This window comes from Hemibagrus wyckioides, linkage group LG11 (assembly GCF_019097595.1).
Source record: "Hemibagrus wyckioides isolate EC202008001 linkage group LG11, SWU_Hwy_1.0, whole genome shotgun sequence".
Lineage (NCBI taxonomy): Eukaryota > Metazoa > Chordata > Actinopteri > Siluriformes > Bagridae > Hemibagrus > Hemibagrus wyckioides.
Genome location: NC_080720.1, coordinates 16,807,643 through 16,835,433, shown reverse-complemented (window position 1 = coordinate 16,835,433; position 27,791 = coordinate 16,807,643). Strand labels below are relative to the sequence as shown.

At 36.2% G+C, this 27,791-nt stretch overlaps 3 protein-coding genes across 7 annotated transcripts in view; 1 reads left to right on the top strand and 2 right to left on the bottom strand.

Annotated features, from left to right (window-relative positions):
- The window catches only part of sycp1 (synaptonemal complex protein 1), a 23,763-nt gene extending 6,729 nt beyond the window's left edge, over positions 1–17,034 (top strand). The window contains exons 11-34 of one of the 3 annotated variants that reach the window (XM_058403930.1): positions 702–810; positions 894–979; positions 1,053–1,237; positions 1,348–1,415; positions 1,491–1,552; positions 1,638–1,754; positions 2,786–2,890; positions 3,193–3,296; positions 4,246–4,333; positions 4,442–4,512; positions 10,720–10,801; positions 10,930–10,992; positions 14,255–14,317; positions 14,470–14,586; positions 14,794–14,904; positions 15,021–15,113; positions 15,645–15,719; positions 15,806–15,880; positions 15,997–16,065; positions 16,146–16,277; positions 16,372–16,443; positions 16,511–16,612; positions 16,749–16,817; positions 16,894–17,034. In XM_058403930.1, coding sequence (XP_058259913.1) covers positions 702–810; positions 894–979; positions 1,053–1,237; positions 1,348–1,415; positions 1,491–1,552; positions 1,638–1,754; positions 2,786–2,890; positions 3,193–3,296; positions 4,246–4,333; positions 4,442–4,512; positions 10,720–10,801; positions 10,930–10,992; positions 14,255–14,317; positions 14,470–14,586; positions 14,794–14,904; positions 15,021–15,113; positions 15,645–15,719; positions 15,806–15,880; positions 15,997–16,065; positions 16,146–16,277; positions 16,372–16,443; positions 16,511–16,612; positions 16,749–16,817; positions 16,894–17,034 — 2,259 coding nt within the window. Of the gene's footprint in view, positions 1–701; positions 811–893; positions 980–1,052; positions 1,238–1,347; positions 1,416–1,490; positions 1,553–1,637; positions 1,755–2,785; positions 2,891–3,192; positions 3,297–4,245; positions 4,334–4,441; positions 4,513–10,719; positions 10,802–10,929; positions 10,993–14,254; positions 14,318–14,469; positions 14,587–14,793; positions 14,905–15,020; positions 15,114–15,644; positions 15,720–15,805; positions 15,881–15,996; positions 16,066–16,145; positions 16,278–16,371; positions 16,444–16,510; positions 16,619–16,748; positions 16,818–16,893 lie in introns of all 3 variants that reach the window. The other 2 variants (XM_058403929.1, XM_058403931.1) reach the window with 2 other exon arrangements.
- si:ch211-105j21.9 (sialomucin core protein 24-like) lies at positions 16,272–18,442 on the bottom strand. 3 transcript variants are annotated; one of them, XM_058403933.1, is made up of 3 exons: positions 17,932–18,442; positions 17,681–17,836; positions 16,272–17,570 (listed from the first exon to the last, which is right to left on the bottom strand). In XM_058403933.1, exons 1-3 carry the CDS (start codon positions 18,440–18,442, stop codon positions 17,347–17,349), a joined length of 891 nt encoding a protein of 296 aa, XP_058259916.1. In that variant the 3' UTR covers positions 16,272–17,346. The 3 variants fall into 3 exon arrangements, with proteins under 3 accessions (XP_058259916.1, XP_058259917.1, XP_058259918.1); XM_058403934.1 differs by having other exon boundaries at positions 17,681–17,839; positions 17,938–18,442; XM_058403935.1 differs by having other exon boundaries at positions 17,938–18,442.
- Positions 18,409–27,791, bottom strand: slc5a8l (solute carrier family 5 member 8, like). Its single transcript, XM_058403932.1, has 15 exons — positions 27,014–27,791; positions 26,567–26,632; positions 26,301–26,352; positions 25,873–25,940; positions 24,811–24,965; positions 24,456–24,596; positions 24,227–24,356; positions 24,041–24,129; positions 23,823–23,935; positions 22,878–22,945; positions 22,453–22,539; positions 21,983–22,176; positions 21,660–21,772; positions 21,476–21,564; positions 18,409–20,674 (listed from the first exon to the last, which is right to left on the bottom strand). Exons 1-15 carry the CDS (start codon positions 27,365–27,367, stop codon positions 20,555–20,557), a joined length of 1,839 nt encoding a protein of 612 aa, XP_058259915.1. The 5' UTR covers positions 27,368–27,791; the 3' UTR covers positions 18,409–20,554.

The window sequence follows — 27,791 nt, the reverse complement described above, 5'->3', positions numbered from 1 at the left end:
CTTTGGGCATTAGTAGACAAGTGAAGAGTCACTGAAATATATTGCAGCACAAGCAATTTCTCATGGGATGAACACTGTTGCACTGTGTTCAATTTTGCACACAAGCAGTGTGAATACTGCAAGAGAAAATCATGTTCTCTATGTTTTCCTTGTGTTCTGTCATCAGCTCTGTTGCATCACATTCTATGTGGATTATGTGTAATACATTTTTGTCTCATTCAGTCTCGCAGATAAACCTTCATACAGTCATACCGCCCACTAGTCTGCAGTGCATTTGGGTAAAAGAATAACTGAAAGATCAAAGCAGGAAAACAAGGCATTCATTTTAACAGGGAAAAGCTCAGACAATGAATGTTTCCTATATCTGGCTGTGATAATCGTGTTAATTTGCCACCATCACGAATTTGTCACAATTTAGCAATCAGAAATCCACCCACATTTATTTGGCTGCCGGTAATGTTGATAGTATTGCAGTACACAGCAGATCCTCATAATAATGAGAAGCAGTCTAAATGAAGTAAAGCTCATGTCTTGACAATATGATCTAGGCATTTCAGCAAAGTTTCAAGATCATATTCCACATTGTGCAATACAAAGACAATTGTAAATTGATGTTACTATGAGAAATCTGTTGCTAGCTTGTACCTACACAGACACGTGTTGTAAACTCAGACTTTTGATTTAAAAAAATTTTTATGAAGGTTTCTCTGCTTGAAGAACAACTAAGAGAAATGGAAAGTCAGCATAGAGAAATTTTACTCAAACTCCATGCGACTCAGGAAAACTTCAGTCAACTGCAGAGTTCTGCAAGTATGTTTGCCCAAAATTTGAACTTAGATAATATTGATATAATTTTCTGTAAGTGTAAAATAACTTGGGGTTCATTTATCTAGACCAGCATCTTCTCAGCTGTAAACAAGAACAAAATGAACTGAAGGAAAAACTGGAAAGAGAAGAAAAACTAAGGCTGGAGAGTGAGGTTTGTGCTCATATAATATTTTAATGTGATTTATTTGTGATTTTATGTTATTAATGTTTTTTTTTGTCTCCAGGAAAAGCAAAAATCATTAGTTAACACATTTGAACAAACCAAAGAGATGTATGAAAAGAACCTTCTGGAGAGAGATATCCAGCTTAAAGAAATAAAAAATAGCAAGGAGCAACTGGCCCTCCAAATTAAAGAGATACAAGTGGCAGCAGATTCCTTACAGTCCTCTTTAGAATCTAAGAAACAGAGGTTAGTTGGCAGAGAACTGATTTACTCCATACTGGTAAAACTAAGAACAATTTTAGCTGCAGAAAACATGTCTGCTCTTCTGATCTGTTATTGATTCCTCCTTTTTACAGGGTTCAAGAACTTGAATCAGAGCTTACCTCAATATCTCAGGAACTTTGTAACAGAAACAAAGAACTAGGTATGTACATTTTGCATAGATAACAAGCTAAAAAGCTTCTTGGTTTCTTCTCTGCTAAAACATGTATCGCCACAGGAATAATAAAAGAAGTGAAAGCGGAGTGTGACAGCCATATACAAGGTCTAAAATTTGAAATGGTATGTAGTATTCTCATCAGACCATTTATGTTTTCAGTAATAATTGGGTAAGCTGATAATGCATGTCCTTACTGTTGTATTAAAGGAGACAAAGGAAAATGCCCTGAAGTCTTTTGATGAAAAGATAAAAGAAGATGAAGTAAAGATTCATCAGATGACTTCAGAACTTGAGGGAAAAGAAGCAGAAATAAATAAATTGAAGGTAAAATCTTTAGCTAGCCAGACCCCTTATTATGAAGGAAATTGAGACAGCAGTCTAAACAAAAATAAAATTTGCCCAGTAGAAAAATAAATTTATTAAAAGGGACGTGTATGTGGGATGTGAAAAAGTAATGCTTTTCTCTAAGTGGTTATATTTGCTTTGTAAAAAATTTATCGAGGTGAATCTTGTGAATTAATGAGCATCAGTCTTGTGAGACAATAGAAAACAAGGGCTCTATGTCCTTTGGATGGTGAGAAATTAAGTAGGTGCTTAGTATCAACCAAAATTTTGGCTCACTATTTTCATAATGTTGATTGGCACACATCTTAATTAATAATAAGTTAATAACGCTGCAGATTTTCACTGTGACAATACCTTAATGCCCTTAGAACCAACATAGTGCTAAAGCATGGTCACCGGTATAGCTTGACAGTATTATGTTATTTATTTAGTCTATGTGCTACCAAAAATAGGAAGGCTAGATTGTGTTTGTTGTTGTTGTTGTTGTTTAAATGCCAGTGCATATTCTATAATGGTTTCATGTGAGCTGTGGTTGTGATTAAAATGTAGTGAACTGACAGGTGAAAAGGTGTATCAGTAGAAATATTATTATTGTAATATTAGTAACGTAACTATAATAACCAGTTTTGGGGTCCTTGTTGGCATATATTAAACTGTCTTGTTATGCCCAAATTTTTTTAGCATTACAAAAGGACTTGCTGCCAATACTGTACGTGTATCTTGGTCTTATTTGTTCACACCAAAAATCCCTCCAACTCATAGCAAAAGGACAGATTACTATTGTTTTTCAGCATGGTAGACATATAGTTAAATGGTATTTGCATTTTAATTGTAGTGTGCAAAAATGCAAATGTAAATACACATTGATAATAAGTATGCACATTTTTGTATTAAGCATTAAATGCAATTGCAATTTTTTTTATTAGCATTTAAATTTTAATAAAGTCTGGAAAATGCTGACAATTTAGAACACTGATATTGTGAGCTTTGTAATTTATCTCTTTCAACAGGAAAAATTTGAGACTGCTGCACTTGAAAATAAAACAATGGTAGCTACCCTGGAAGAGGCTGTAAATGAGCAAACGCTGTTGAAGGAGCAATTTCTTTTGAGAGAGGTAGAACTATTTATCCCCTAGTCTGGATATAGACGTCATAAACATCGCCACCTTATTGGTGGTCACATTTTAAATTGACTCCAATGAGATGAAGTGAATTATGACTGTCAACAAGACTTTTGCCAAAAATGGTTGCACAAATCATGGCCACAAAACAAGAAGACCAACTCTCACACTCTTCGGCCTTATCCCAAAAGAGGATGAGGCTTTATTAGAATTGCTGACAGTCAATATGCAGAAATCTTAACAGAGCAAATTCTGAGGTTGACTGTGATGTGATGTCTGTGATTTTTCTTACTCAGGTCAAACTGCAAGCGACTGAGGGGCAGTTATCAGAAGCACTGAAGAAAGAGAATGAATTAACTAATAATATTGGAAGATTGCAAACGGATATCAGCCAATACAAGTAAGAAAGCCAATACAAGTTATTTCTTTTCACTTTTTTTTATCAGATGCTTCATTTCAAACCACTGCATTGAACATCAGGTGTAAATAGGACACTATACAAATAATGGCACACAGTGGGAGAAATGGCATATTATGTGACAATGAGCTAAACATGAAAGACTGTGCACACCTCTTACACCAACATAAATAAAAAAATTCAGAAGAGGTGGAGGGTAGAGGAGTGTATCACACAATTTAGAAGCAGGCATAACAAAAGTGTACAGTGTGAAGTATAGTGTGTTACAAAGTTACATAGATATGTTGCTACAGACACGCAATCATGAATTGATCAGCGAATGCTACGTTACATGCTTTTGTCAGTCACAGACACCGTGTTTGTTGTGTAAATAGTTAAAAAGTTTACTTTTTTTTGTTTCCTTTATACATTTCAGGAGGCTTAAAAAGGCAAAGGATTATTTAAGTGGTGACATTTTTTCTCACTAATGTGAAGCACGAGACATTATTTAAACGTACAAGACTTTTTAATGTTATTTAAAAGTTTGCATGTTGTATTTATCTAAGCATGGTTGTTGAAACTGCAAATATGCAAATAAGAAAATTAACCCAGGCTTTAGGAATGTACAGTGTGAAATGTAAGATTATGAATACCCAGGATTAGTTGTTGACCGCAAGTAAAGTGATTATAAATACCCAGGATTAATTGTTGACCCCAAGTAAAGAGATTATGAATACCCAGGATTAATTGTTGACCCCAAGTAAAGAGATTATGAATACCCAGGGTTGATTGTTGACCCCAAGTAAAGTATGAAACAGGATAACCCAGGATTTACTTTTCCAGGGGTTTACAATGGCCCAGTGTTTAACTATTTCAAATGTGAAAAGCCTGCATATTTTCATATATTACATAAACATATATGTATGATATGTATAATGCTATGTTTATATAGGGATAGATATGAGAATCTACTAGAGAGATTTAATCAGCTTCTTCTTCAGAAGAACACTGTACAAGAGGAGAGTGATCCAAAAGCTGAGGTTTGTGAACTTTCTTTTAAAATGTGTAAATTAAGACTGGTGATTTGTGAATCATATTAAGATGAATGCATTTAACTAACACTTGATATTTTCCATCATTACATACAGGAAATGAAAGAAACTTTGGAAAAAATGAAAATTGAAGTAGGGAAACTTGAGGTGGAAAAACAGCAACTACAGTAAGATTAAACAACTTCTATTTTCCAATTCCAGTGTCAAAACATGTTATATCAGTATGAACACTCTTGCTCTTTAAATGTGTAGGAGCTCTGGTTGGGGTAGGCATTATGACAAAATATAACATTATGTTACCTGACATTTTTATGATACTCTATATGTTTCATGACCTTTTTAGGTCTGCATCTAACTACCAGAAGAGTTGTTTTCTTTTAATTGATTGATTTAAAAAACTAAAAGAAAGAATTTCTATATTTCCCAATTACTATAAAAGGAATTAAAAACTAACTAAATAAATGATAATACTTTTAATAATTGAAAGGGTTTAAAAAATACACTTTAATAGTGTGATGAACTTTTTTTTTATTTTTATTTTTTTTTTACAATTTTGGAAAATGGGCAGAGGTTTCAGTGGCCTAGTCTGAAAGAATATGAAGAATGGGTGCCTTTTCAGCAAAGAAATGAGCCTAATAATAGTGCTACCAGTTTTAGCTACTATTGGCTAACTAACTACCCTAGATTGCTGTATAAATTTGAATTATTAATGAATTATTTGTAATAAACAGTAATATTTCCTTCAATGTTATGATCAATAACCCTAACCCCTTCCACAATAAAAACAGTATATATAAATATTTTAATTGTAATATTAAACTTTATTATTGACCTTCAAAAATTCAGGGGTTAGACACTGAAAATGAAACACTGGCAAATGCAGTGCCTGAGGTTTCACACCAATATATGGAGGGCCTTGCATATTTACTGTATATAAATGTTTTTATGAACAGTTTCTTAGTCTGAAGATATTTAAACCTGATCAGAATACTTTTCTGTCAGTTTGTATTAAGAAATTGATTTTCATCATAAAACTAGAGAATTATAAACCTTTAATTCTTACTGTGTTATTCAGACATAAATTACTCAAATTTACTTAGGCTGTGAAGAATTCATTAATAAGCCTATGGACTTATTTGCTCTGGTAGATGAAAATGCACCTAGACCAGCCTTGTGTCCAGTAAAGGCTCAGCTCAGTCTGGGCACTGGTCTCTGACCAACTGTTTGTATATTTGGGGGCACCATAAAAGACCACACTGCCTAAAGACAGGTCAGCACTTTGAATTAAGAAAGTGCTTGAGCAAGCATATTGCTACCCGCTAAGCAACACTAAGAAGAGTGTTTGGTGAAATGGTGACATGAAGTTGGCTATCTATCATTGCCACATTTTATAGACTGAATGGTACTTGATTACAGTCCATGTGCTGTGTGTGGAGGGGATTATGATCCTAAGTTGAGAGCAACATCAGAATCTTATAGTAAGGCTATATGTGGCGAAGGGAGTCAGACCCAGTTTTACATAGTATAAATGCAGAAAAACAATTAGAACCAAGATTTTGAATTTTAATCAACTAAACCAACTACGCCACCCTGGTAGGTACAGGGAACCCTTGAACAATAAGTAAGCACACAGGTTCTTTAGTTCAAGAGGAGACAAAGTAGTGAATGCAGAAATACAAAAATACAAAACTTTATTAACAAAAATAGTTCATTACATACCACTCATTGATGTAATTTATTAAAATCACCAGGGCAAAAGATTGACCACTGCAATAAAAACTGGAAAGGACTGTCACCCACTTTTCTTCACACACACACACACACATACCTTCACAAATAAGCAAACATGATAGCACTAGGAGCCACAGTCAACCCAGGCCAGGCAACCCAGCCTCAACTTCCTTAATGGCCTACTCAAAGATACCTCGGCACTCACTCGCACAGCACACCAGTGAGATTATGCACAGCCACACCAAACAGGAAGCACCACCACCTAACAGGAAGGACAACTTGAGGCCTGCCCTGGGGGCTTGACTCCTAGCGAACACAAAAGAAAGGAAACAATTATACATGCACAGAAACACAACTATAGAAAATATAATCAGGTGAGCAAAGAAAAAAAAACAATTTACAAATATAGCTGCAAGCAGCAATGATGGGCCCTCGCACTATGGGCCATCAGTACACGGTGCCATCGCCGTCCAGGCGCACCAGACACAGTGGGCACAGTGGGTACATGCATTAAAAGGGGAAATACCAAAAGGACAAGAGTGACAATTTGGGTCTAATGAAAGTGATCACAGCAATGTCCACTGATGGCAACAAGAAATCTCTCCCTCTAAACTACACTATATTGCCAAAAGTATTCGCTCACCTGCCTTGACTCGCATATGAACTTAAGTGACATCCAATTCCTAATCCATAGGGTTCAATATGACGTCGGTCCACCCTTTGCAGCTATAACAGCTTCAACTCTTCTGGGAAGGCTGTCCACAAGGTTTAGGAGTGTGTTTATGGGAATTTTTGTCCATTCTTCCAGAAGCGCATTTGTGAGGTCACACACTGATGTTGGACGAGAAGGCCTGGCTCTCAGTCTCCGCTCTAATTCATCCCAAAGATGTTCTATCGGGTTGAGGTCAGGTTGAGGCAGGCCAGTCAAGTTCCTCCACACCAGACTCTGTCATCCGTGTCTTTATGGACCTTGCTTTGTGCACTGGTGCACAGTCATGTTGGAAGAGGAAGGGGCCAGCTCCAAACTGTTCCCACAAAGTTGGGAGCATGGAATTGTCCAAAATGTCTTGGTATGCTGAAGCATTCAGAGTTCCTTTCACTGGAACTAAGGGGCCAAGCCCAGCTCCTGAAAAACAACCCCACACCATAATCCCCCCTCCACCAAACTTTACACTTGGCACAATGCAGTCAGACAAGTACCGTTCTCCTGGCAACCGCCAAACCCAGACTCGTCCATCAGATTGCCAGATGGAGAAGCGCGATTCGTCACTCCAGAGAACGCGTCTCCACTGCTCTAGAGTCCAGTGGCGGCGTGCTTTACACCACTGCATCCGACGCTTTGCATTGCACTTGGTGATGTATGGCTTGGATGCAGCTGCTCGGCCATGGAAACCCATTCCATGAAGCTCTCTGCGCACTGTTCTTGAGCTAATCTGAAGGCCACATGAAGTTTGGAGGTCTGTAGCGATCGACTCTGCAGAAAGTTGGCGACCTCTTCGCACTATGCGCCTCAGCATCCGCTGACCCCGCTCCGTCAGTTTACGTGGCCTACCACTTCGTGGCTGAGTTGCTGTCGTTCCCAAACACTTCCACGTTCTTATAATACAGCTGACAGTTGACTGTGGAATATTTAGGAGCGAGGAAATTTCACGACTGGATTTGTTGCACAGGTGGCATCCTATCACAGTCCCACGCTGGAATTCACTGAGCTCCTGAGAGCGACCCATTCTTTCACAAATGTTTGTAAAAACAGTCTGCATGCCTAGGTGCTTGATTTTATACACCTGTGGCCATGGAAGTGATTGGAACACCTGATTCTGATTATTTGGATGGGTGAGCGAATACTTTTGGCAATATAGTGTATATCAGTTTATATATAGAGAGAGAATCACCCAGGAAAAAATGTCTACTTTTTCTTTTCTTGAAGTCTATACATACATTTTTGTCTGTCTCTGTATATATAAATTGTGAACATGAAGGCATATTTAAAAAAATAAAAATAAAGTGGAAAGATCCTCTAGTGGACATAGTCTAGTACTGCTGGAGCCAGGCCACAACCATGTCCAGTCAATGGACTGATAAATGTAAAAATTTGTTGTGAGCCGTTTGAGCGTCACAAAATCATGAAACTTTGCAGAATTACTCATAACCAGTTGTTCTTTCTATGTAAAATTTTTCAAAACATTAGGGCTTTCCAATGTTAAGATATAAGAACATTAATTTTTTTCTATTATGTCCTCACAATAGCAACATCATTCAAAATATCACAAATTCCTTCACAGTTTCACATCAGCCATGTCCTGACATGTACAGCAGCTATATTTCTGACAAAGTTCTGTGCAGCTATATTTCTGACAAAGTTCCAGGGGGCTCTGTGACAGCCCTGTGCCACGCCCGGGGACCAGCCACACTGGCCTTTCTCATACCCATTTACACTCTCTATCTGAAATATTTTGGAACATTAGGCCTTTCCACTCGTAAGATATGAGAAGATTAATTTTCTTCTATTATGTTCTCGTGTAAATCATCGCCATAGTAACACGATTCAAGATATCAAAAATTCCTTCACAGTTTCACATCAGCCATGTCCTGACATTATCCTGACAGATTTTGAACCAAATCAGGTGAAAGTAAGGGAGAAAATATTAGAGATTTCAAAAGGCGACACACTTCCTGCTGCCAGTTGGTGGCGCTATGACCGAGACTCACACTTGTCATATCAGTGTGATCAGTTTTCAATGCTTAACATAATCCTAAGGTTTCATGTAGATCAGGTAATGTAGACAGAAGTTATTAGCCACTTCCTGTTTCGTTTTATTTAAGTTTAAGGGCTTCTCACGGCTGAACCGTTTGAGATATCAAAAATCCCTTCGCAATTTTGCATTATCAATGTCTTGAGATCATTTTAGCCTGGGTTTGGTGGTAGTTGTATCAATTCCCTAGGAGGAGTATTTCAAATTCCATTGGGTTCGTTTTGCAAACAACTCAAAGTAACTCACTTCCTGTGGATTAGACTTAATGACATGTAGTGTGAAAGTTGTTCAGTTCAATGAGATCTAAGTGTGTACCAAGTTGTACATGGATACGTGCAAGTGTGTATCAGCTATTCAGCAAGATGTTCCAGGGGCGCTGTAATGGGTGTGTGCCACGCCCAGGGCCGAGCCATGGTGACGTCCTAATGGCCGCAGATTCCAACCTGTCTGCTGATTTTGTGAATTTTTGTTTTTGTGAATGTTAAGGGAGTCAGACCCAGTTTTACATAGTATAAATGCAGAAAAACAATTAGAACCAAGATTTTGAATTTTAATCAACTAAACCAACTACGCCACCCTGGTAGGTACAGGGAACCCTTGAACAATAAGTAAGCACACAGGTTCTTTAGTTCAAGAGGAGACAAAGTAGTGAATGCAGTGGTGCTCAGGCTGTAACTAGATCGCACAAGAAAAAGAACAGAGAAGCCAGACGATACAATGTTGGAAACATGCACATACGAAACTCCAGTTTGCGTAGTGAACAAGATCTATTCCAGTGCAAAATGTCCGTAGAAATTAACCAAAAAAAATAATTGAAAACAAAATCAAGAATTACCCATCTCACGCCAAGCGACAGCCTGCGTAACATCAGCACGAGACGGCGCGCGGCAAAGAAAAGAAACCAAAACCAAAAAAACACAGATGAGCAGAAACAGCCGTGTTAGCCAAGCGTCCTTAATACGATAGCAGTTTCATTAATAAGAGCAACAGTTTTGTTCGTAAAGACAACAGTTTCATTCATAAAGACAGCAAGCTCATTCATAAAGCCATCAGTAGTAGTTTCGTGCATAAGACAGCAGTTTCGTGCGTAAGACAACAGTGCCGCAGGATGCCGCAATGCAATGTCAGATATCCAGAAGGCTATTTCTTTCCCGTGATTGTAGGCTTTAACTGAAAAAACAAAAAAACGATTGTACATTATGTGCCAATTCATCGCAATATTTAACACCTTATTTCATCTACCGTCATTTTACCACTACGGCCAGAATTCCTGTCATACACAACCCAAGGCCAAAGGTCTAATTGGCATTAGCCAAGTAGCCACTCTATACATACCATAAAAGCAGCAGTGGCCTTGAGCTATACCGGAAATGGGCTGTCCCAAAGCTATGATGCACACTGGGTGGCGCCCCATACCCAGGAATATATATACTCTCCCCAATCATATTGCAATTAAACCACGCCCCACTCATTACAGCTCTGTTTTGAAGCACAATCCAACTGTGTGACTCACTACATATAGAACATAATGTTTCCCATGTTACACGTTATGTATGAGCGTCAAGCCACCTGGGTCACTTGAGTTGACAAAGATAGACAGGGTAAATGTGACATATCAGAGACCTTTAAATGGCAAGACACATGGTCACAGTTATGAAATTTGCCATTGGTACTCAACAGGGAAATGAGCAAACAGGAAAACACCAGTAGTTCTCTGCTTTGGCAATCTGCCACTTTGTCAAAGGACCGCCTTTATAAACAAACTTGCAGTTACATAGTTCTCCTAATATTAGATCAATGAAAGCAAAAATGACATTATGCAGGAGTTAAGTTATAATATCCCATTAAATGTTTTTGACAGTAGTCTTTTCTAATTTTAATGGTATACAGAAAGCAGTTGGAGGAAATAAATACAAAACTTGAGGAGCAACATCAAGAGAATGAGAATATTCAGGAACTGTTGAAAGAATCTGTAAGTAAAACTGAATTTTTCAGTATAGGTATCAAAGTATAGGTGTTATGTATGCTATATGTATAGGTGTTATGTATGTTATGTAAGTAGCAAATATGTTTGAAAGACATTTCTCTAAATTTCTGCAGAATAAAAGCTCACAGAACAGACTGACAAAGAAGGAAAGACAAGTCAAAGTACTGGAACTAAAGGTGAAATTATCTGATATTTCTCTCAGGAACATTTAATGATGCATTTAATCTCTACAAAATCAATCATTTAAAACAGTTCTCCTAGATCTGTATATAATCACTTGGTGATTTTGATTTTAACTCAACTGGTGATTGACCAAACATAATTAACTATTGAAGCTACAGGATATCAGATTTTTTTTAACCCTTTCTAGTAGATAAATGGTTATTGCAAGCTAAATTTGAACAAGATTCTGTAAAGTAAGTTGTACTGCATTCTTCCTCCACCATATGCAATAATCTCATAGTGTAATATCATACTGTTTATCATACACTCATAGTGTAATACCATACTACTATGGTAGTATCTGATTTGAAATAAATATTTATAGAAACAATATTTGTGGTTACAAATGTACAGTAAATTATAATTTCCTAGGGTATTCTAGCTGTAAGATTACTGCAGAACAACCATTTCCCCTTCAAGTAGAACATGTGTTTTCATTATAGCCTGCAAATATTAGGTGACTAGTTCAGCCTATAGGTTATGTGCTATTTATATGTTCAGAAACAGTTACACAAGTTTGGCAATATCTGGGCAGACTGTTGTCTCAATCAGATTGAAGCTGACAGTCACAGTGATGTGCAAAAAAAGATTCAGCCTCATTGCTCATCTTAAAAGATATTAAATTAAAAAAAATAGGATATTTTGGATTAAAAGTATTATTTTTCATGGCAGATCTGCACATTTAGTAGAGTTCTGTATAGTGAGTCAACCTCACTGAGTATTGTGGCAGTATAAGAAAGTGATGATTACATTCTTTATTGCCCAATTCTAACTTCCAATTTCTTAAAGTCTCTGAAGGGCACCTATTCTCCTTTATTTATTTTTTCATTTCACTTATGAGCCCTGAAAGATGAGAATAACTCTAGAATTTCCTTGTGACCTACAGACCCCACCAGAATCGCCCCCACCAGCTCCTAGCTTCCTTCTGTGTACAAGCCACAGCTTTATCTAGACGCAATAAAGAGCTATCACTGGTCTAATTATTGCCTCTTATTCTACACCCTTCACTACATTATTTTGCTGTGTAACATATTTTTTTTTACATTAACTAAACAAAAATAACATTCTCACTTCCTACTGGAGATTGTATATTAGGGCTGCACAATTAATTGATTTTCTAATCGTGATTACGATTACAGATGCCACGATTACGTAATTGTTCCACGCTGCGATTACAAAAAAAAAGCTACTTACATTATTCTGCGTGCTTAAGGGGTGTTCATTGCATGTTACGTTGTGAGGGGTGAATAAAGACTTTTAATAGGCCTTATAGTCTGTAGGTGTGTCCTTATCAATGCCCCGATTATCCACTTGCACATGTTTATCTCGTTATGTTAATTTAGCGAACATGTGCGCTGATAAAGAAACTATAGTGTAGTTTGCAAAGTGTTGCTGAGAAGAATCAAGAATTAGAATCGAAAAGAAATGCTTTATCGGTGGTGTGGAATTATTCACTATCGGTGATGTCGTGCAGCATGTTATAGTGTGTTTCTGCACCATCAAGCAACACCACAAATTAATTCAATCATTTAAATGTCAGCCAAAGAGTGCAATACAACCAGTGTTTTAGCGTCTTCAAGACAAATGGAGATAACTGAAGCGATTATGCATTTCATTGCAAAAGACATGGTGCTGATTAATACAGTTTCCAGCACAGGGTTTAAAATACTCATAAACGTACTGGATAAGAGATATGTTATCCGGACCGCAAATCCTTTTCACACAATGAAATAAATATATGCCAAACGCTATTTTCTAATAAAATCAAATTTATATCAGGCACATCAAGGTCAGTTCAAGAGCCGCTTGGGTCCTACGGCACCAAGGGTTGCTACTACAGTTACTATGCTCACTGTTACTACGTTCAGACATGCAGTTATGCATGCAGTGAATAGAGCAGAGAGCGTTGCGAAAACAGATGAAACTTTCAGTGAGTGAAAAACAAAAATAAGGAAAGTTGACACTGAAACCCGAGTTTTCCGTGATGAATGATTGTGCCGGAGGCTGTTTTTCCTGGACTTAGGAAAGTGGTACTACACACCTTGAGCAGGTTAGGTTCAACATATAGCTGTGAGTCAGCATTCTCAACACTTAACATTATGAAAAGTAAATACAGTACAGGTCAAGAATGACCACTGAACATTTATATTCCAGTTTGAATCAAAGTAAGATTCAAAGTGATAGCTGGAAAGGCCAGAGTTTCTCCCACTGAAGTTCTCAATCAGAAAACATATGCAAATTAACATGAATGTAATTTGATATATATTTTTTGGAACTAAGAAGTTTTATGCTTCCACCTTTAAGTTCAACTCAGTTCAGCCTAACATACAATTTTATTTAATTTTAAATGGGTTTTTATAGACTTAAAGAAACAGTACAAATTAACAGATAAAGGGTTTCTTGCACTGTTTCATTTTTCCAACACTGGCACTTTATTTTTGCCTGTTTGTTTTACTGAATGATATTGCTGATGATCTTTTACCAATGCAATGTAAAGCACAGCAGAGAGTAGTGTTCAGCATTAGATACATTTTGTTAAGTGGAGACAATAAATGTAAAGATAAAATGTGATATGAGATTTCTGTTTTTTGTTTTGTTTGAACCAGTGAGGTTTGCATTATTATGATTGTTAATCCCAGTTCATCAAAAAAATCACTTTATTTTTCCTTTTATCTATTATATTGTGTCCAATAAAAATGTTGTTTACACATTTGTTTAGTCTGGCAAAAGCATCAGTTGATGTTTTAAGGTATATAATTGTCCGGACCTCAGCTGGCAAGGAAGGTTCATTTACTGGGCCTCAAGCAATTTTAGTTGAAGTCCCCAGGCCTAGATTCATAAATAAATTTTATTTTTAGTGTCACATTATTTATACCATGCAAATTTTTCCTTTTTATTTTTTTTTTTAATTTAAAGAAACCAAAGAAATGTATAGTTGACATTTGAGTCTTAAGTAATAGAAGTTTTTCAGGAAGAATGTTTTCAGCTTTTTTAAATTTTTATATAAAATATGGCATGAAGTTGTTTCAAACAATGGTATAAAGCTATTCAAAACACAATTTAATGTAAATTGTGATAGTTGTAATTAATAATCACAATTACAATTTCAAGGGAATAATCGACAATTTTTATTTTTTGTCATAATCCTGCAGCCATATTGTATATTGTATATTAATTTTATGTTTTATTCAATCTATCTTCTGTAATTCTTTTCAGATATCAAATCTAAAAACAAAGCTGGAGACCAAAGCCAAGACTAAGGATGAAACTCTCAAAGAAGTACATAATGTTTCCTATGTAATGTGTACTGTGTTATTTACATTATTATGTAGAATGATGTTTTTTCTGTAAATAAAAATTTAGCTGTTATTTCTAAAATAATTCCTATAAAATGAAGATATTGTTTCTGTTTACTTTGATTGTAATAAAAGATAGCTCAATTAAAAGAAGAATCCCAAAAGCTGAAACACTACCACCAGGAGGAATATAAGAAAATATGTTCTGAGTTGGAAAAAAAATCATCATCTGAGGCTGAGCTAACACTGGAGGTGAAATGCTTTGCCTTTTATCCATTATAAATTTCTTCTTCATATTCAAGTCCTAATTCTTATTATTTCCCCAATAAATACTGGTACTGATGATTCTTTCTAAGGGTGGCCGTAGTGTGCTACATTTTAACTTTACATAGAATGACTTGAAGAACCGTTCTGTTAAAGCTTAGTACTGTGGTTTAAAACCCTATTTGGTTTCTACAGGTGCAGAAATGGAAGCAAGCATCACTGGAAGCAACAAAGAGCAAGGAAGACATTGAAATAAAATTCCAGCAGAAGATAGCAGACATGGTTGCTTTGATGGAGAGGCATAAGGTGAAAAGTTTTTATTATGATTACCATAATTCATGTTTATAAAGAATCTTATAGTAGTATTTGCTGTTATTTGGAAGTAAATGTGTGACTTACATTTTTCTTGGCATTCTTGATAGCATGAGTATGACAAAATGGTGGAAGAGAAGGATTCAGAACTGAATGAGAAAAGAATGCAGGAGGCTGAAGTTAATGCTAACAAAACTTCATTGGTAATTTTTGTTTTTCATTGTTTTTCATGGATTTGAAAATATTAAGCCAATATATTTTTCAAAAAGCCATGAACATTGCCCACAAAGCAGACTTTTGATATAGTATATTGGCTCACATATAAGCCAGTACTGATAAAAATCTGTCTCCTTTCTCTCTATAAGAAAGAAAAACCTTTTGTCAGAAATATCAGCCCCTTATACACATTTCAGTTATATTTCATTATGTAGTTCACTCCTGATAGTCTAGTCTTGTATCTAATTATAATACCACAGGAATGTAAACATTTTAATGAACTTTGGTATTTAAAAAATTTTGAAATTACATATTTAGAGAAAACTTAGTAGTTACTGTATAGTATGCTGCGTAAAAGTCTGATCAGCGCCATCTGCTGTTGTAATTACATAATGAGCAGATCAGTTGAAGTCAGTGAAAATAAAACACCCAGAAAAAAGGAGAAGTTTCTTTTTAGCCACTATAGCAATTAAGTCTGCAGGACATGCTCCTATTCTTCCTGCAAAATATTTTTTTAGGAACTGGAGCTATCCTACCTGCAGGTTGAAAATGTACAATTAAAGCAACAGCTTGATGAAATCAAAATGGAAACGGTAAGTCATGGTTTTGTATTGTTTTTTTTTGTTTTTTTTAAGAAATATTTTTACACAGAGTTGTAACAATAATGTGGATATTACAGGAACAACTGCAGCAGCAAGTGGAAGAAATTACCAAGATGCAGACATCTCAGAAGAACATTTACCAAAAGAAAGAGGTTTGTGTTCTTTTGAATACAGTAAAACAATTGATGTGTTGTATTTATTTGATTATATCCAATCGGATAAAGCTTGACATATTTACAAATCTATTTGTTTATTTTTCTTACATAAGGAGTGTCTACAAATAGAAATGATTGCCCTAAAGAAGCAAATTGAATCTCTTGAAAAAGACAAGGCTCAGGTGTTATTTTCTGTCATTTAAAGCTTTTGTTACAGCATGTAAACATCAAATTCTAGAAAATGACTAACATTTTTTCGCAGCTGTCTGAGACTGCTTCCAACACAAATGGCTCTGAAACTCCAGATGTTGGTCCTATCAAGAAATCAACCCCTGCCTTTTCAACGAAGACAGGAATTGAAACTCCATTAAGAAAATACCCAGCAACACCTTTTGTTAGCATTTATTCAGTATTTACATTGATTATGGTGATTAATCTAATAGAGTTGGCGTTTCTCTATACATGACATGGATTCTATTTAATAACAGGGATTAGATGACAGTCTTAAAACACCATCTTGGACTTTGGGACCAAAGACTGGAACAGCATCTCGAATAAAGGTATGCATATCAACTCTTTTTGTCTGAAGTAAAAAGAATGAATAAGTGAATGTATTTTCTGCTCCAGTCTTTCAGAATACGCACCCCACCTTCAACAAAGAAATCAGCACCTTGGAAGAAAAACACCCTGGAGCTGGATCCCAAATCTGACAGCTCAGAGCAAAATGATGTACTGGTAAATTATTCTGTAATGCTGTTTAATTTACAATCAGTCTTAAAACGCTTGTTTGCTTTAAAATAACAGTGAATATATTTTTGCTTCGGTTTGATTTGTATTTCTTTTTAACTTTTTTCTGTTTTGGCAGAGTATCTCTACAGTCATTAACAATCAAACAAAAGGCTCAGGAACAGAGTGCCTGGGCTCATTCAAGAAGGTTTGGAATATGGTATATAAGGCTTTTCTCAGAAGTAACAATAATCCTACAAAGTTTAAATGTTCTTTATTTATAGGTACAGAGTTATGCTGTTTCTAAGTCTCCAGGAGCAGCATTAAAACTGGCAGCCATGAAGAGGATGCGGGATGCAGGTTGGACTACCATTACCAGTTCAGACAAGAAAAAGAAAAAAGTCACTGAAAAAATATTTGCTTAACCACTTTTGTATTGTCAAACTAAATCAGTTAGACTCTAGAAGTGTTACTGGTTCTTCTGTTCATTTTAATATTTTCATTTAAGAACATTAGATAATATTTTTAAAGGAAAAGGTATTAAAATATAAATATATTTTCAGTGTATGTTATTCCTGTGTTTGCTTGTGTGTGTTCACACATTTGTAAAAGATTTAAATGTTTCAATATTTAAGTATTATTCCTTGTTACTGTTCCACACTGTTTGTTGTTTCACCTATTATTCTTCCCATGAAATAAAAATTTTTAAGCTTGTTTTGAGTTTTACAAGACTGTTACTAAGGCTGTTGGCCAGTGGTGTTAAAAGTTTTAAAGGTTGTAGCTTCCTGTGTATGGTCTGTTGCTGGGTCCTCATTCAAGAATTCCAGTCTAAATTGTGTGGGTGTGTAGGTAAAGGTCTGGTCTTCATTCAGCGCAGTTACTGTGGATTTGTAGATCTGAGGGTCATCACAGAGACCTTCTGAAGTCAGTAGGGTTTCATCTGTTACCATGAACAGCCCACCTACAAGTGCAGGTACGAAACTGATTACTTGTCAGTATACAGTATTAGTTGGACACAAAAGTATTTGTTCAGTCTCATGAACAGATTATTGTGATGAAAGTTGTTCTAACCTGTATCTTCATTATGAAGAGGATGGTGAGAATACTGAGCCAGTTTGCTCCTGGTCATTTTGTAGACAGCTAGTGCCAAAATGATTAAAAGTGTCATACCAAGCACAACACTGAATAAAATGGTCAGGGACATTTCTGAATGATTCAGACCAGCACCTGCTTAAACAATGAAATTAATTAAAGAGCATGAATATGTGTACATGTAATAAGAAAATCAAATTGTGTATTATAGAAATGACAATGTATCGCACTTTTACCGGCAGTTTCATTGTTTGTTTTGTTGTCTATATCCGTTCCTGTGGTGAAGTATGCCAGAGTGGACTTGGCTATACTTTCATTACTATCATGCACAGTGGATACTGGTGGTCTGGGTGTTGAGACTGCTGCTCTTGTGGTATCAGAAGCAAACTGTGTTGCAAAGTTTGTTTTGGTGGCAGTTACGTTTATCAGAAGTGTTGTAATCTCTGCTGTTGGGCTTGGCACTGTTAAGCTGTGGTGTGTGCTGTCAAAATCTGTGCTGTTAGTACTGTTATACCTGGTTGGAATTGTTGGGTTATTTGAAGTATTAATATATGAATTGTTATACAAGTTAGAAAAGATATTTTCCTGTTGTGTTGTGGCGTTTTTGTTGTTTTGTGTCATTTTGTGCACAGTTGTTTCTTTTGCATTATGGATTGTTGCTGGACTGGTAAAAATTTGTAGAGCCAAGGAAAGTGCAATCAAAGCAGAACACTTCAAAAGCAATTTATTACACAGATCCATGGTTATCCAGATGTCCTTTGTACCCTTTAAAAAAGACAAGAATTATATTCCTAAAGTTAGGTAAATGGTATCGTTAAGTCTATAAAGCTTTGTAAGTTAGTTCTGCATGCATATTTTAATTAGAACACATGGACATCTGACAATCGCAGCCATATGTACGTATTGAACATCCAATTTCAGTCCCCACTGATGTTATATTAAGCTCCACTCTTCTCAGAAGGTTTTCCAGTAGGTTTTGGGAACCCGACTGTGGAGATTTGCACATTTAATCAAAAGAGCATGAGTTAGGCCTGGGGCTAAGTCAGTGTTCCAGTTCATCTCAAAGGATGAATATAAAAATACAGTTTAATTAGAGGTGGCTCTTGTAATAACTGTACAAAAATACTGTACTTTTATATGAGCTTTAAATGTGATACAAATAAAAAATAGGAGAACTTGATCTCCTGGTGTCAGACATTGCCAATGTCAAATATTAACATTTGTGTCCTCTCAGTGATATTTCGAGGCATGGAAAAACTAAAGAAGAAGAAGCAGTCACACTATCAATTCTAGACAATTGTGTGTTTAAGACTTTGTGGCAGCGGTTTCCAGCTTTGAGGCATCAGGCCCAAATACGGGTGTGCTGGACAGGTGTCCATATACTTTTGGCCATATAGTGTATCATCTACAGTAAGACAGAACATACAGAGTTTATAATCCACATCATTATTGACTGTTTAGATCTCATCTCACTATTAATGTTAGTACTAGGAGTTAGTAATCTCACGGGTGATGGCACTGACGAATAGCCCAGTGGTCACTGTCACCAGCATGGCAACAGGGTAGAGTTTGGATGACCATTTGAACATAACCATTTTCCTTTTTAAAAATAGATATAAAAATATATACTAGAATCTAACTGACCTATACCCCTGACAATTACATTCCTCCATAGATGTGTGCCTGCCAGTTATTTTAGAACATGGCATTATAATGAAATTTTGCTTCAGCTCATTTGATTGCTTAGTGGTTTGGCAAGTTTTTACATGGTCTTTATTCGTTCTCCGCATACAGGTTTCCTGTTTCCTTTTTAGAACACCACACATTTAAATGATGAGTTATAAAAACTTTTAAGGCACTATGGGTGTAATGATTGACTCAAAACTAAATAAATATTTACCACTGTTGGTTTTGATTTTATGTCACTTACATTGCAATACTATTAAGCAGTAAAGTTTTTACTCACCTAAACTTTGGATGGAACAACTCCAAACAATAAAACCACAAAATTCTCATGTAGTGATTATTGTTTTCCTCATTTAGTGAGCTCTATTTATTTTCCACTCCATGAAAAATGGAGTCTTATATCACACAGGCATAAAAGAGGGTGTAGCCTTCCCATGCTCTTTCCTGTTTGGTTATGTTGTTAAGGGAACAGGTGTGGTCAGATCTAATGTGTTTAACCCTTGTGTGTTTGTACATTGCATCTGTGTGTTGTGTGTTCCCATTATAATTATTCATTCCAATGTATATTTATACATAATATATTATAGCGGATTCTCAGTAGAACATTCCATTTTACAGCACACTGCTTTGTACAGCACACTGTCTTAATTATATATATCTTTATACATGTCTGGTGAATCTGGAGCCTAACATAGGTGTGCATCAGTCCACCATCTATCCACCATATCAGTCACCATCAGTCCACCATATCTATCTCTGTTTCTGTATGTCTGTCTGTCTCTCTCTCTCTCTCTCTCTCTCTCTCACACACACACACACGCGCGATTGCCCCACCATGCTGCTGACAATCGGTCTTTGAATATTGTATTACAAATAATACTTCATATATAAAAATTAATTCAAAATTAATTCAATTCAATAATTCAAGATAAATAATAATAATCAATCATATTTCAATTGACAAATCAATAATAATAATAATAATAATAATAATAAATAGACTGCCATGAAATAATTAACCATAAAAAGATGCCAATGCAGTGCAAAAGCTGTTTAAAATTGGAATTAAAGTAATCGTTTGTGTTTTTAAAAAATAGCTTCTCTCCTAGTTACATTGGTTACAGTATCATGAATAGAGTCATACTGTTGTGGTGACAGAAAAATAGTTTACAACTTGGTGGTATCGTCACTGTCCTTTAGTTTCGGTTTGATGTCAGTGAATTGAGGATTGTCCAAGCCATGCGGCTGCTCTGGCTCTACTTTCTCAACCAAGACTGTTGCAGGATTCTGTTAAGAAATTCAGACACATTGTAAGTCTCCTTTGTAATGACAATAATAAGAGCTGTTAAAATCAGGCGGTTGGCAGGAATTGGCTTTCTAATGGTAACTTTAACCTCCTTTAAGACCCAAGCTTTGGTTTGGCTTGTATTTTAGATTTCTTCTAGCTATTTGGGCTTAGGAGGAACCAATAAATATAATAACCAGATATTATCTTTGAACATGAAGCCACTTCTTTTGTGTTCAACAGGTTCCAGTTTTAAGTATTAAGTATTATGGTGCACACACATCCAACAATTTGATGTCCACGTATGTTGTAAGAGGTTAATAAACAAACAATTTACTCTTTTGTTTGCCATTTAAAATTTCTTTCATGCTAACAACAGTTTAGAATGTTGCCCTATGTAACATGAAAATAGTTAAACTTTTAAGAACCAGGAAAAGATTTAGCCTGCCTTCAAACTTACTGATAATTGAAAGTGCATCTTCAAGGAGAAATATAAAACTATAGTACTATTATTTAAAAAGAAATGGAAAGCATGACAGCTGTGTTTAAACCAATTGTAATCATGCACTTTACACATTTAGATTACTCAGCTTGTCTTCCTTTGCTCTGGCCACCTAAGTTAGTTCTGTGTGGCACCTTTGCATCTGCCCTTATCACGCAAAAACACGGTCTACTTACAAACTATGCTAAAGAAATCCGTGATAATCTGTAGCTATAAGAACATTCCAATAGCTTTCTGAAATAAACATATTAATGTGCAGTGATATGCAATTATATTATAATATAGTGTATTATAGAGATACCTCAGGATCTGTTCTACGGCAGCCAAAGCAGATGAGGTCTTCCTTCATAACAAACATCTCTGGGTTTATTTTCTCTTGTTTACAGCCACCTACAATAAGACATAAAATACGCCTTGTTATTGGCTGTTCAGATCTCATCTTACTATTAATGTTTGTACTAGGACTTCTCACTAGGTCATCTCACCTGTGATGGCACTGACAATTAGCCCAGTGGTCACTGTCACCAGCATGGCCACAGGGCAGAAGTACAGGTAGGACAAAGAGTACCAGGTATCAGCAAGAGCTGGTCTCACAATGCTGAATGATAAACAAGAGGTAGATTTTTTTTATTAACATTAAACTGAGTATTCATACAATGAATGTTACCACAAGAGGAAGTAATATAAGGATTCTGTAGTTTCAAAATTATTTCTAAGAACAAATCCATCTGTTTCAGGCAGAAAGCAGGTCATGATTTTCCCAGTGGTGCCTTGTAGGTGACAGACCCTAGAGGAAAAGAATTCTTGCCTTGGCTCTGTGGCTGGTAGGGCTGTACTCGTCCATGCTGCCACTGTGGTGGTTATGTTTGTGTCTCCAACATGACATCCTGAAACGCTGAGGGGAAGTGGTTTGGTCTTAATCGGTAAAGGAGGGTACACCTGAGCACCAATGCCCACCCACAGGGTTATAATCAGGCCAGTTATTAATCCAGTCAGGCTCCCCTGATAAACAATAAACATAACACTCAGTTTATCAGGATTGCAAATTCATTATCATGATTCATGATACAAAAATGACTAGGCTACCCTGAGATACCGATAATAAATAAGTTACCAAAGTTAACAAATAACAACAACATAACAAATTGCAATTTGATAGTATTTCTGTTCAAAGCTGTTTAAATAAAATGATTCAATACTGGATTAAAATATCTGAAGAAATATGTCAGAAATTTGTTCTGTAAGTCACAGTATGGAGTATGACACAATGTGACTTACAATGGAGTTAGCACAGCGGAAGAACATGCCCAGCAGGAAAAGCCCCAACAGAGGTCCACTGATCATACCAAATACAGACAAGGCGGCCTGTGGGAGGAATTCAGCCAGATCAAACAGCATGTCATGACAAATACCATACAGTAAGGGGTGCTCTTGCCTCTATAGTGAACACTACATAATACCCTCAGAACTCGGGTTATAGCTGGGGGTTCTCAGCTCTAATCCTATACCCCACTTCTCTGCAGAGTTTCAGGCTTCTGAATATAAGCTTTATCAGGTGTGTCAGGAACAGAAAAAAATGCAGACCAGTAGGTGTCTGGGGTTGGAGTGAGACTATAGCTATAATAAAAAAATTCAAATTTCATCTTGTATTACACAACCATCATAATGTGTTAAAATGCAGAATAGTTTACAGTCTGTTTTACCTGCAATATACTTCCCATCAAAGAGGCAACTGCTGCCATAGCAATGCACACAGCCCCAAATACAACACCTTAGAAATTTAATGGAAAAAAAGTAAATAATTTACAGACATAAAGAATAGATAACAACAATAGATATTTTAATATGGATCAAACATTAGTGAAGCAAAAAGCACCATGACGAGGATAGAATAATTAAATGAAGCCCACAGAGAGGGTTTGTCTCTGCCTATTTTCAGATTTTCCTGCTGAGTAAAAGTAAAAGCTACTGTTGTGAGAATTAGAAGAGCGTATTATAGTTGTTAATAGTTGTTTTAATTAATGTATGTCGATATAGGGCAGGTCAAATCCTAAATAAATACTTAAATCGTTATACGTAATGGTATCATTCTTGTGAATTTTAAGACCTCACATGACTCAGTTTGGATGAAAAGAGATAAAGGTTAGGTCTAAAAGTGAGGTTAATGTTCATACCTTGTTTAGGGCTTTATTCATGTAAAATCAGTTAAATCACTCAGCCCTCAATCAAGTGTTACACTTTAATCTGGGAAACAGGAAGTTGGTTTAATTGGACAAATATTCAGAGGTCATATTTGTTTAAAATTTCTGTGGTCTCCCTCTTATGTTGAAGAGTGAGTTCAATTAAAGGAGGCTGTTTGCTATTTACTATTAACAAATAGTTTGTGAACTTTGAGAACTTTGTGAAAGATTTTGTTCTCATTTGTACATACTCTTCCTTTCTGATACACTTATCTTTGTACACTTTGTCAAGAGACTTTTTTTTTTTTTTTAACTTTATTCTCAACTCTAGGAACAAACAGTCCTGGAATTCCTGGAATTAAACAGTGGGTTTCAGAAAATAATCAGGGTAATAATTTAGGGTAGTAGGAACAGTCTTGTACTTTGTATTACATGTTGCATCATTTATGTAATTCTATTGAAACTCACTCATGCTCATGTTAATCCATGACAACTTCTTTTCACTCAAATTGGGCCACATAGGTTTCACAAAGTCTTCCACTGTGACAGCCACCAGAGCATTAATACTGGATGATACCGTACTGAGATATAAAAGCAAAGAAGTTAGCAAGTGACCAGAAAAATTTGAACTTTCATATGTATTATCGTTTGAATGAAGCCTGAATGGAGGTGTTTTCCCTCTTTACCTTAATGTTCCACTGTAGGCAGCTGCTACAAACAAGCCAGGAAGGCCTGGAAATTCTGCTAGAATGTCCATTACTAAATATGGAAGAAGCTACACACACACACACACACACACACAAAATAAAAATCAGACTCACTGGTACCAAATTAACCCATTATTTCCAGCACTATAGCTTAGTGAGCATCACCTGGTCTGATGAACCAACATCTTTGTTAGTAAGAGGATCACAGTCTTTATAGATAGAGTACATGGTGAGGCCAGAAAACATTGCCAGACTCACGGTAATCCACAACCCCACCATATTTACATACAGAGACCTAAATACAGCAGCAGAACAAATGGGAGAGCTTATTTGAGATCTGGGAATTCTATTATTTTTTAACAATTTTACTACTGATATTTGAATTCATACTCACATTTTGGCATGGGTCATGGTTTTACAGGAGATATAGCGCTGCACCTGTGACTGGTTAATGGCATACATTGACACCCACATCAAACTACCCCCGACAACAATGGTCCAAAAACTGTGCCGCTTCAGGGGATCTGGATCAAAACTAAAGAAAATAATTTAAGAGTTAATATCAATAATTAATGAATAGTTAATAAATTTTTTTTGAAGATGAATAGTTAATATTTAAAAATAATAACTGAATTGTGAGACATCAGTAGCAGAGTAAGATTTGCACCTAACTGTAAACGGCCCTCAGTGTGTGGCATACAAACCATTCCTTCAGTTAATTTATAACAATTCTCCAGCCAATGACTTACCTAAACGCATCTAAGCGTCCTCCATTATAGTTATCTTCCCAAATTTTTCCCAAGCCTCCCTGAAGCACGGCCCCACGAGCAATGACTGCTACAAACCCAGCCAGCATAATGACCATCTGGAACACATCTGTCCATATCACTGCCTTTAGGCCTCCCTGTTAGGAAGAGCAGAGCGCTGCATGATACTGAACACTGTCACACATGCTAAACAGCACTAAACAGAATTCACAAATTCACCAGACAATGCACTTTCACATTACAGTCACACAGGACAAACAACATGAATCATTCACATGACAATTTATCCTCACTGCTTTTACAACCTTGTGGAATTTGGGTTGCTTCAGAGAGTACAGGAGACATGAAAGTTTTCAATTAATCATTTAAAGCTGTTTGCATAGAAACATGTGAATAAATGCCTGGATTGACTTTTGCTCAACTAACAGTGGATAGTGCAAACTTAAATAATCCTGAGTAAGGATACATTGATATTTAGCATTAATGACAGGCTTAAGAAAGGACATCATGGAACACTTTATTAGTTTTGTTTATGCAGGCTGTTTGTGCTGTCAACTATGAACTATTCATAGTGAATTCTATGTTTAAGGCATAAACATATCTATAACAGAGAGTGCCGGCAAAATGCCAGGAATTGTACAATGAAGCATGCGTGTGGGGGAAGAGAATTGAGCATGTCTCAGTGCTCACCGGCCTAAAGAGCTCTCATACATGCCAGTTTCTCTGCATGCCCACTTCACTGCTCCATGCACGTGAAATCTTATTGTGCATGTAAAACATTTCACCTTGTGCTCACTTTTAATGACTTTGTTCACTGATAAATCTGTGAACACTCAGATCTGCCGCTCCTGCACTATCAATTGCAGTTACAATTTTAATGCCATAAATTCTTTATTGTGTTTGTAATTGCTATCTGAACATTGTTATCTGTACATTTTAGTACAAATATGAGTAAATGAGCACAGTATAGATAGGACAGATAAACGATACAATTGTCAGTAATGATGCATTCCTATTCCTGACACCAAATAATATATGACTGACCAGGGTGCAATAGATGATGCAGACGGTGCCTGTGGCCACCAGCACTCCCCAAAGATCCAGGCCAGTAACTACAAAACAAGTAACGAGCACTGTAGGAAACACATTCTATATCATAACTTCAAGCCCCTTTTTGAATAGATGCCTTAGAAATATTTTTATTTTTCTATAGCAGAAGTAATTTGTGACTGTTATTCAAAACTTATATAAAAAATATAACAAAAATATTTGGTAAATCTGGCACTTTACACAAATCTGTATTTTTGTATTTCTGTGTGGTTAAATGTCTTTGTTAATATCAGCCATAATATATCTACCTTCTTAGTATAGATATATATATATTTCCTGATAGCCATGTGACTGTGTATTCATTATACAAACTAATGTTACTCCTTTTTTTCAGCTGAAAATGATGCAAATCTAAGCCTTACTCTGGTTGAGGGCCAGCGCTGGGGCATAGATGACCATGCCTGTGTACAAAGCCTTGTAGACAGAAGAACAGACATTAGATAATTAAACACTCACCTATTGGATTTTTTATTTATGACTATATCTATTACTTTGGACAGCAGTGCATCAGGTAATTACATGATGGAAAACAATGTGTGCACATGGCTTTTTTCCACTGGAATACAAACATAATTAGCTTATTAAAATTTGTGTTAGCCATAAATAAATAAATGAAAACTTAGCTTACTGTCTGGACTATGTACATGGTTGTTCCGATCACTCGAATAAGTTTATTAAAGCGTAGCTCCAAGTACTGAAAAACAAAATAGATTTAAAATCATTTATGAAAATAAACATATTTTGTTACCCTTCACATACTGTAAGCAATTAATAACTAATGTCATAAATGGCATGAGATGTTATTTTAATTTACCTTATGAAAACTTAGAAAATTGAGAAGTCTATTTAAAAAAAAGAGAGAGACTATCTGATTTGTATATGGACATGTTGTGATACAACCTGTACCATTTTAACATAATAATGTAGAATCTTACAATTATTTCATTTCCCTACATTTTTTAGACCCAAAATGGATCTAAAGGCAAATAAATGGTACTTGTGATGTAACTACCCCCAATAAATCCTGGCTGTCTATCTGTTCACTTCATTTTCCCTGTTCAGACAGCTCTCTTACCTCATATGTACTGGTGATGCCAAGTCGATAAAACAGAGGCACAAAGATCTCTGCAGTGATGCTGGACATGATGGCATAGGCGAAGGCAAAGAGCCAGAATGCTGTGCCATATCTGTAGGCCTCCGCAGGAGTGCCAATCACTGTAATCCCAGACATGAAACTAGCCGTGAGTGACATGGCGACTGGAACTGCCGTCATCTGACGGCCACCCAGCAAGAACTCAGCACTGCTGTTATCTTTGCGGCCTCGGAAAGCTTGAAAGAGTCCAATGCCAGCAGCTCCCAAGATCATCCCAGCAAACACCACATAGTCCCAGACTGAGAATGTAGCTGTCGGACCTCCACTGCCAGCCATGGTTGGTTATGATACGATGAAGGCACACTTTCACTCTGTTGTCAAAAATTCAAACTGCTAGTTTTAGCTTTCTATACACAGTCTCAGTGTCATATGTTACAGATTTACCAGACGCTTTTTGTTGGTCTGCTGTAAAGTTAGCTTTTAATAGACATGATCAGTTCACACAAAGTCCATGCTATAAAGACATCTGTAAAGCAACGTAATCCTTGATCAGTGAATGAAGGTGGTGTTCCTCTCTGGCTTTCTTAGGCTTTCTTTTCAGGCTAATTGATCTGAAGCTGGTCCCTACATTCATGAAGAGGTGAGAATAACTGATAGCATGCTGTCCTTCAGAAGAAACTGCACAGAAACAAGAGTTAATGATCTCTGAGTCCAGTAGATATCCTTGTCACACATGGCTCTTTGGTTCGATTGTTAAATG

What these genes read in the sequence shown, in the direction of transcription:
- si:ch211-105j21.9 (XM_058403933.1), bottom strand. Translation starts at nt 18,442, where the DNA reads ATGGATCTGTGTAATAAATTGCTTTTGAAGTGTTCTGCTTTGATTGCA. An exon ending in CAATGAAACTGCCGGTAAAA is followed by an intron (nt 17,837 to 17,931) that starts GTGCGATACATT and finishes TTGTTTAAGCAG; the next exon opens with GTGCTGGTCTGAATCATTCA. An exon ending in TCTTCATAATGAAGATACAG is followed by an intron (nt 17,571 to 17,680) that starts GTTAGAACAACT and finishes CTGCACTTGTAG; the next exon opens with GTGGGCTGTTCATGGTAACA.
- slc5a8l (XM_058403932.1), bottom strand. Translation starts at nt 27,367, where the DNA reads ATGGCTGGCAGTGGAGGTCCGACAGCTACATTCTCAGTCTGGGACTAT. An exon ending in ATGTTGGTTCATCAGACCAG is followed by an intron (nt 24,130 to 24,226) that starts GTGATGCTCACT and finishes GTGTGTGTGTAG; the next exon opens with CTTCTTCCATATTTAGTAAT. An exon ending in ATGGATTAACATGAGCATGA is followed by an intron (nt 22,946 to 23,822) that starts GTGAGTTTCAAT and finishes TAAATTTCTAAG; the next exon opens with GTGTTGTATTTGGGGCTGTG.